The sequence below is a fragment of the Callorhinchus milii genome, unplaced genomic scaffold (assembly GCF_018977255.1).
Source record: "Callorhinchus milii isolate IMCB2004 unplaced genomic scaffold, IMCB_Cmil_1.0 Scaffold28, whole genome shotgun sequence".
NCBI classification, from domain to species: domain Eukaryota; kingdom Metazoa; phylum Chordata; class Chondrichthyes; order Chimaeriformes; family Callorhinchidae; genus Callorhinchus; species Callorhinchus milii.
Genome location: NW_024704769.1, coordinates 3,332,729 through 3,342,312, shown reverse-complemented (window position 1 = coordinate 3,342,312; position 9,584 = coordinate 3,332,729). Strand labels below are relative to the sequence as shown.

The 9,584-nt window shown below is 48.3% G+C and overlaps 1 protein-coding gene across 2 annotated transcripts; it reads right to left on the bottom strand.

Moving 5' to 3' along the window:
* Positions 1-371: 371 nt before the first annotated feature.
* Positions 372-5,459, bottom strand: LOC103190264 (bone morphogenetic protein 10). 2 transcript variants are annotated; one of them, XM_007910983.2, is made up of 3 exons: positions 4,706-5,459; positions 2,506-3,423; positions 372-905 (listed from the first exon to the last, which is right to left on the bottom strand). In XM_007910983.2, exons 1-3 carry the CDS (start codon positions 5,040-5,042, stop codon positions 895-897), a joined length of 1,266 nt encoding a protein of 421 aa, XP_007909174.2. In that variant the 5' UTR covers positions 5,043-5,459; the 3' UTR covers positions 372-894. The 2 variants fall into 2 exon arrangements, with proteins under 2 accessions (XP_007909174.2, XP_007909173.2); XM_007910982.2 differs by lacking the exon at positions 372-905 and having other exon boundaries at positions 1,600-3,423.
* Positions 5,460-9,584: the final 4,125 nt, after the last annotated feature.

Sequence of the window (9,584 nt, the reverse complement as noted above, 5' to 3'; positions counted from 1 at the left end):
ATTTCCTCCTTCCGAAACTGTTTATTTCACCCAACTGTCGAGAAACACAAGACACAGGAGGAACTGAACTGAATTTCTACCCCAATTGATCAGCCCTCTCTACCCACAACAGAGATTCTTCATAACTTTCTGATGTAGCACTGAATTATAGACACAATTCATTTTGCCCACAAAATGCACAGTCAATTCACTTTACAGTGTATCCTGTGAAGCGCTTTGAGATGTCTCGAAGACGTGATAAGGCACTGTATTATACAAGGATTATTATTATTATCCCCACACGCACACGCGCACACCCTCCCGCCCCCTCCCATTCAGTCCTCAATGAAATGCACACAGACTCCGGAGCAAATGAAGATTCAGAGTTTCAGTTGACTGTTCCTCAAAAGGTTTATTTGTGCGATGGAATTTCATGAGTTTAACAGAACGAGCGAGGAGACCTCTGGGTGACAACACAAGGGGGTAACTGAATGCTCAGGCGCTCAGCCTGCATTGGCAGAGCAAAAGATTCCAACTCAAGCAATATTTCAGAGTCTGTGATGAGGAGGAGGCGAGGAATTGTATTAACTTTCTTCTGAAATAAAATCTCAACATTTCCAAAGCCTCTCCATACTTTTAAGCACAACGTGATGGGTAACGATGGCATTGTTAAGGGTTATTGGGGGGAACGCTGGCTTGGCTGAGTTACGCAAGCCCAAATTCGACAGGAACTAGCTTGGCTAACAGCAAGAAGCATGTCCTGTGGATTGTCAGTGTAGTTTCAACTCTCTCACTCAATTCCAGTTACAACCCCTGGTAAAGCCAGGACTCCCACCATCATCAGTCTCCAAAACAATGCAGCCATGTCCCGTTTGACCTTGAAGCCAGGGCAGTGTTGGTGATGTCCTCCGTGCTTCAGTGATGAGCTGAGAAAGCGACCAGCGAAAAGAAAGTGGGATTGATTACCCTTTGAAACGGGTGAGTGTCACTCGCCTCGTTAATACAGAGCGGGGGGGGGGGGGGGGGCTGTCTGCACCCCGGAGCTTTGCGATTCTACACAAACCAAACAAGTTAAAGTCACAGAAACTACGTACAGATTCCATTGCAAACGATGAATGACTGCATTTCGTGTGAGGCCCCAGTGAAGAGCAAAGAGGATGATCCCCGATGTTAGAGGAATGAGCTGCAAGCAACGATCAGACAAGCTCGGGCTCTTCAGTCTTGTGAGGCCATGTCTCAGGAGGGGACCTTGTAGAGGTGTCTACAACGTTAAATGGGATTGAGAGCGGAAAACCCAGAACAATACTTTCTGATGGACTGAGACAGCAGAACAAAGGGGGCACAGGTTTTGAGTTGTAAAGGGACAATTTCAGGACAGACACCAGGAAATGTTCCTTTACCCAGAGGGTGATTAACGACTGGCACAGGGTGGCCAGGAAGGGGGTGGGGGTGGGGGGTTTGAGGCCAGGACACTGGGACCCGTTTTAAAAAAAAACAGCTCGATGCTGTGATGGGGGACGGTAAGGCGGGGGTTTCCGAAGTGATGAGATCAGATAATAATAATAATAATAACAATCCTTACATTTGATCAAGCGTCTTATCACGTCTTTGAGACGTCTCAAAGCGCGTCACAGCCAAAGAGGCCTTCCTTCTTCATCCGAACCCATCTGGGGATCATAAAGTTACTTGGAGCCCCCAAAAGAACTGAAACCGGCCAGAAAACGGGAGAACGGTAACTGTGAACGTTACAGCCCTCAAAAGCGTGTCACCGTCAGGAAGGGCGGGTTGGAATTACTGACTGGGAAAATTCAGCTTTTTTTTTTCCTTCTTCACATAAACAGCGTCGCCAGCCCCTGGAAGGTGGGCTGTGTCCGCTGCCACGTGCCTACGGTTTATTTGGAGAACAATTTGTTAACATTCGCTACCAGACTGGGTCTAGACATCGTCTCCGCTCACTGAGAACAACACTGTCTGACCCACGGAAGCCAGTGGCTCTGTGAACTACAGCTCACTCACTGCCTGTGCTATTGTGGTCAATTGTCAATGGGGTTCACGCTGCATTGCCTTCACGTTGCATTGGGCTCTGCGTTTTTTTCCCTGTGGAAATCCCACATGTATTGCCGCAGCAGTTGGCCATAAATCACCAATACTTTTTATAAGGATCAAAAGAAAGAGAGAGACAGAGGGAGACAGAGAGAGAGCAAACAGCCAGATCATTTCTGTACCAAGTTCCGTTTGGTTTTCAGAAAACCTCGGCTATTTTTACGACCAGTTTCTGTGACTTTACGAGCAACACCTTTTTTCGGGGAGCAAGTTGCAAATAATTAACACCAGGGAAACTCACTTATAAATCTATAATTCTATACACCAGATCCTTAAATAAGCATCTTAAATAGGAAGGCTGAGAAATGTACACATTTACAGTACGGGTTCATTAAATACTTTTAACAAATAAAATATATTAGGGTCCTGTTTCTCTGGGCTCCTTGCTGTACTATCTGCAGCCGCACTCCGCCACCATCATACCTTCGTACTTGAATTTGTATGTGACCACGCCAGCATCGTCCAAGTACAGGATGGAAATGGGCTCCAGTTTTGTGGGTACGCAGCAGGCCTTGGCTGCTACTTTGGGGTTGTGGTGGTTCACCAGAGTCTGAACGATGGCGTGCTGCGTCGGGGTGACTTGCTCAGTCAATGGGTAATAGCAGAGACCCTTGCACTCGTAAGCTTCGTAGCCCGTCGGGGCTATGATCCAGGAATCCCACCCGATCTCCTTGAACTCGACGTAAAGTGGGCTTCTCTTGCAGTAGTTCCTCTTGGCGTTCCTCCTGGTCCTCGAGGACGTGTCGTAGAGCATGTTCGAACGCCTCTGGAGCAAGGCCCCCTCGTTGAGGCTGACCCTGATATTCCCGGCGTTGACGTTCTTGAAGGCCACGTCCTTCTCGTGGCTGATGATCTCCCCCAGCTCCTCGATGGCCTCCTTCTTCAAGCTGTTCCTGTCATCAGAGTAGACGATCAACAGGGGAACGTGCTGGGGGTCCAATTCCACGGCTACCCCCAGGTTCCGCTGTTTGTACTCTTCGCTCTCCATGCTCTCTATGTGCACCTCGAGCCTGTGCGTGGTCTGGTCTGATTTGGACCATCCCAAGACGGCTTTGGTTACGTCAAAGATCTCCCAGCCGCTGTCGGCACCATAGGTTTGCCGCGAGGCTAACTTGCCCTGGTCGAAGCTGGCTTTCCCACTGCCTCCATCTCCTTCTCCTTCAGGAAACTCGTAGACAGTGACCTTACGGTCCACCCCATCGTATATTCTTCTGTCAGCGTCCACCAGGGTGTAAAGCCTGAGCTCCGCCATGGTGACCTCCTCGTGCTGTGGGATGGACACATTGAAGAGGAGGGAATGTTTCCTCACTCCGTTGGTTTGGTTGGGGACTGAAGCCATGTCTGGGGAAAGCACAAAGGAAAGTACGGTTGACGACAGGCATCAAAACCTCCTCGTTTGGGATGAGCTGGACAAAGGTTTCAACAGGAAAAATAATGGGGAATGGGGTTGAATTTGATGTATTCAGGACTGCCATGTTACTCTTCTAAGCCACTGTGGTTTTAGTAATAAAAATAATAATCCTTGCATTTGATACAGCTCCTTATCACGTCTTTGAGACATCAAAGCGCTTCACAGGATATACTGTAAAGTGAATTGACTGCGTATTTTGTGGGCGAAATATAAGGAGAGTCTCTTACAAAAACGAGCGGGGAGAAATGAATTGGGAATTGGGTGAAGCTTTCCTGTTTATGGAGAGGTTCGGGGATCTCCTTTTTAAGGAATTCCTGGCCTCATTTTCCTGGAATATCCCACGTCAATAACAAAAACATTGAGGATAAATGAGCTCGAGCTTGGCATTGGGCTTCCCTGCTGAGGAATGAACGGTTTGTGATTTCAGATGTTTCCGAAGGTAAATAAGCTTTGTGGTCGCCTCGGGAGACTGAGGGATTGTCTTAGGCTGGACCCGAGCACATTCTGAGACACCACTCTTTAAAACTGATCACGTCGGTGCTTTGTTTGAGAAAGGCGTGTGCGAGTTAGCCTTTTGTGGGTTGACAACCTGTGCAAAGGGCATCATAAACAAACCCAGCCAGATCAGATGGCAGGAGTCTGCACAGTTGCACGCTGCTTGGTTGGATCAAAAGCCCCACAGTAAATCCTGCTCCCATTCCAACCCAGACTAACGGAATAGAGTTTGGTCTAAGCGCTCTGCAAACGCTGGGAGTGGAAGCCTCATTCGTTTGGATGGAGAAGATTTGGGCTCTTATCGCTTTGGATATTGACTAAGGTTTGTGCACGTATTTTTTTGTGGGGCGGGGGGAAGGCTTTGTGAGCTGGTTCCGCATATTGTAGTGCACTTGAGTCCTGTAGCATTGGTTAGTGTGTGAGAGGACTCAGGTTCAATTCTCGGGCTGGCAGGGAGAAGCCTAAGGCAAGTTAGTTGTTAGTCGATTGCCGGGTTGTTTTTCCGGGGGTAATAATCTGTGAGACACTCGGTCATTGCACCTAATAAGATAGCGGGGGGGAGGGGGAGCAACGAACATTCACTCCAGACACCAGTTTAGTCCAAAGCAATTCTAAAAGAGATTTGATACTGTTTTCTCTAAAAAAAAAGGGGAGGGAGAGAGAGAGAGAGAGAGAAATCAATAAGTTGGGTCAAAACAGGTTCCTGATGTTACCCACCTTCGTTCCTGAAGCTCCTGACTATGTTGGAGGAAGGCATTGAGGACTTGTCGTTGGCAAACCTATTGTACAGATCCACCATGTACTCTGGGGGCTCAAGGGCTGTGGCTTGTTGGACAGGACGGTTTCCAGACAGGTTCAAGCTCTTGAGGAACTGCCCCTTCATGTGCTCCAGGAGGCTGTTGAAGTCCACAGCACTGTTCTCCTGATAATCGTCCTCGAGCAGGTATCTGCCCTCATCCTCTCTCGCATCCTCCCAGGTGTAGATGGGGCTACAGGCAGACAAAGGCAGCCAGGCACACAGGCAAGCCAACAGTTTCACTGAGAAGACATCCATCCTGCTCTGACCACAAACAATCTATGTCTCGCTGCTGTGTTTGACGGTTGCCTGGTTCGCTGGTGTTTTTATGCTCTTCAGATCCAAGAGCTGGTGTCATTCAAAAGTGAGCTCTCTCTCTCTCCCTCCCTTATGTCTGTGGTCTTTCACTGTCCAGGGAAACAGCTCCCAGTAATTGGTGCAGCCACATTCACATGCCATCTCCCCTTATCTCCCCGGCACATGCAAAGCTCCAGATCTGCCTTTTTTTATCTCTCTTCTTTAATGAGGGTTTTGTAAACAGTACTTTTTTCCTTCTCCAATCCATGGATTTGATGATTTTAAGGGTCGTATTTTTCTTCCTAACATCATGTCTCGTGCCAAATTCTCCCCTCCCTCTTTCCCCCTCCTCCCCCCACCACCCGCTTCTCTGCACGTTAATGTTCCCATTCCAACTCTCCCTGAATTCCCCACCATTTGCTGGGGAAGTGAATTATAATAATAATAATCCTGGTGTTTCATATAGCGGCTTATCAAGTCTTCGAGATGTTTCAAAGAACATACTGTAACGTGAATTGAGTTCAAGTTAATCCACTGTTGCGAACAGTTGAGGTGGAGAGATCAGTCAGCAGACTTTCTTTTTAAACTTAGGTCAACTTTGGGACAAGAACAAATTTTTTATTGCAGTGAATTGATTTGAGGCAAAATAAAAACTTCCAGCATGAGGCTGACTGTGCACAGAAATTGAGGTCGTGTGAGCCAGTGACCCACTCTGCTTACAGTTTATTGACCAGGTAGCAAGGGTTAATTCATAAAATCAGCCTATGTTAATAATAATAATCCTTGCATTTGATACAGCGCCTCATCACGTCTTCAAGACGTCTCAAAGCGCTTCACAGGATACACTGTAAAGTGAATTGACTGTATATTTTGTGGGTGAAACACAGCAGCCAATTGAGCACAGCAGCGTCCCCACAAACAGCAGTGGACTGAAGTGACCAACTTTACCCTCGGAAAAGTGATCCACCAATTGACTAACAACTGTGTTCCTACTCACTGATGGTAAACAGAGGCGGCGTGTGGAGTAAGGAAACTTACCCAATGTTTCGCCCCGCCCGGGAATCGAACCCAGGTCCTCTCGCTTGAGAGTCGAGTGCTCTAACCACTGAGCTACAGGACTCCACTGACTCCATTTACACTGAGGTGGAACATTTCAATGGGACTGTCACAGTGCAGAGCAACAAGAGCAGTTTTCTTCAAGCAAATATTTGGACAGAGGAGAGCGGTCATTGCTTTGTTCGGAGGATGTCTGGTGGAAACGGACATGAAACCAAAGCAGAGGGGGAAAAAACCACGTAAGTTCACTGGGTGAGTTTATAGGCGGGAATCTGGAATAATAATCATAATAATCCTTGCATTTGATCGATCACCTTGTTGAGATGTCACAAAGTGCTTCACGGGATAGACTGTAAAGAGCAGTGACTGTATTTGTTGTGGGTAAACACAGCAACCCAATTTGCGCACAGCAACGTCCCCCAAACACCCAGCAAGTGAATGATCAATTGTTCATTTATCTGTTGGGGATTGTCGGCCAGGACACTCAGTGGGAGAGAGAGAGAGAGAGAGAGAGAGAGAGACTCCTTTCTCTCTTTGAGTGGCAAACGGGCAGACATCTGCGGCCTGCAGCTCGACCCACCCCACCCCGTGCCCCTCTCCTGTTGCAGAAAAACACGCCCAAGTGAAGCTCCCCGCAATTAATTCACCAGTGAGACGCCGTGTTGCACATGTTATCACGCGTGTCACACAGGCAACCAACTCAACAACAACCTGCATTTATACAGCGCCCCTCACACGGGGCAGTGTCCTGGGGCGCTTAAACACCAGCCATGAGTCCCGTTGCGGGCTTTTAATGCATATTTATAATTTCATTTGCGTCATTTTGTTTGGAGAGTTCCTACCGGTCGCTGATGGTTGCGTGGGCGACAGCCGGAGGTAAAGTAAATCCAGGCCCTGAAATGAGATAAGAAAAGCAAAGTGTCACTGACAGAGGTGGCAAGAGACTGGTAGCGACACTCCACAGCAAGTTTCCCACTGTGTTTCCAGGCACGAGGACTCTTTATCAGCAAATCACCCTTGTCCATTGCTTAGTCATCTCAAGAATTCTGCACACAAACAGCTAAGGGCAATACAGGAATGCACAGCACTGAAAAAGACCATTGCTGCTGTGTGTGTGTGACAAAGCTCGAGAGGTTAGAGAGCTGCACAGTTAGAGAGCCAGGAACACAATGCTCTCTCGCACTCTCTGGTCGATCTCCGCACCGCTTCATTCTCGCTTGAATTTGACATAATCTGCACCCACCATTCCGCGGAATCCTGTGGCTCAGGGGTTCGAGCCCTCGCCTCGCAAGCGAGAGGGCCCGGGTTCGATTCCCGGGCGGGTCAGGTCAGGGCGAAACCTTAGGAAAGTTTCCTTACTCCACACACACACACACTTGTTTGCCCAGCAGTAAATAGGAACCTGGTTGTAAATCGATTGGCGGATCGCTTTTTCGAGGGTAATAATCCCATCAAACAAACAATAAAACTTCGGCCACTCAATCCATGACTCTTTGCGGGACACTGCTGAGCACAATTGGCTGCCGCGTTTACACCCACAAATTATACACTGAATTTACTTTACAGGATATTTTGTGAAGCGCTATGAGGCATCTCAAAGATGTGATAAAAGGCGCTAAATCAAATGCAAGGATTATTATTATTATTATTATTATTATAACAGGTTGACACACTACATTATCTTGTGTCAGCCTGGCTTAGTGATAAACCTCTTGCCTCTGAGCCAGAAGGATGTGGATTCAGGCCTTATCACCTCGTTGAAACGTCTCAAAGCGCTTCACATTAAATGCAAAATGTACTGACTGTATATTTTGCGGGCGAAACGCGGGGAATCAATTGCTCCCAGCAGTGTCCCACAAACAGTCATGGATTGAGTGACCGGATTGTAATTATTATTTTATTGGAAGGGATTATTACTCTGGAAAGTGATCTGCCAATCGACTAACAACTGGGTTCCTCCTCACTGCTGCGGAAACAGAGGCGCGCGTGTGTGTGTGTGTGTGTGTGTGTGTAGTGTAAGGAAACTTGTCTAAGGTTTTGCCACGGCTGGGAATCGAGCCCGGATTCTCTCGTTTGCGAGGCGAGCGGTCTAACCACCACCACCACCACCACAACAACACTACAACTCCACGTATCACACTGGAACGCGATCGAGTTTGCGGGGCTCAGACTGAACGTGAACGACACACACACACACACACACTGGGAACCGAAGGCCGCACTGAGCGGTCAATATCAGCATCGCTCAAACGGGGAGGGGGTGGTGGTGGGGTTTGGGGGTGGGGGGGGGGGTGGGTGGTGCAGGACTCGGACACCTCCACAAGATGGCAGTCAACGTCGCTCGAATGCCGCGGAATCTGCCTCGGTTCAGTCTGTGCTGCAGATCGCCAACTCAGCCACAGAGCAATGCAGGTTTCCCACTGTTATTGTAAAAGGAAAGATGCCACTGCAGCTATATATATATATATACACACACACACACACACACAGATAATACAGTGCCACACTACCCCATACTACGCCCACAAAACATACAGTTCACTACACTTGACAGTGTGTTCTGTGAAGCGCTTTGAGACGTCTCGAAGACGCGATAAGGCACTCTTATCAAGCCGAAGGATTACACCTACCATCTAGAGCGTAGTGACTGTTGTCTTACTGTCTTACACGCTTACACACTGTCGAGATCTCATTCGAAGTACGGCAATTCCCACAAAGCAGTGCCCTCCCCCCAGCAATGCATCAGCCCAGCTCTGTGAGGTGAAGCTCTAACGCAGGGGGGCTTAAACCCACTTTTATTCCCCCAAAGGCCAGGACCAGACTGGGACCGTTGCCACGTGGCTTGGCTTGGGTGTCTGGAGACTCGGACACTCACTTCCCGACAGCTCAAACCCCCTGTGAGGAGAAAGCCCGCCCCAAACACAGAGGGATTTTGGCAGGAAATGCTCTCGGCTTATTCTGCTCTGGAGTTACAGTTTCTCGACTGACTGAGTCTTGACCGAGCATTAATCATCCCTTTATTGTTCTTGCAATCTTGGGGGGAATGAGAGAGAGAAAGAGAATAAGAGAGAGGGAGAGAGAGAGAGGGGAAACAGAGGAGAGGGAGAGAGAGGAAGAGAAAGGGGGAAAGAGAGGAGGGGGAGGGAGGTTATGTCGGCAAGCTTCCCAAACACATGGAGAAGTTTAAACATTTCCAACCAAGAGTCATTGCCAACAATGTTAATATCTGTTCCATTGGTTACTGTACTTGATGATGGTTTGTTGCCTTAAGCAGCGTCCCTTTGCAGCTGTTGCTGTGTCCTTAAAAAAACACTGGGGTCCGGTTAAAGGCACTGTGTCATCTCCCTCCCACAGGCAGAGAGGCCGGCATATATTATACAGGAACAGGAGGAGGCCATTCAGTCCCTCGAGCCTGTTCTGCCATTCTGTAAGATCATGGCTGATCTG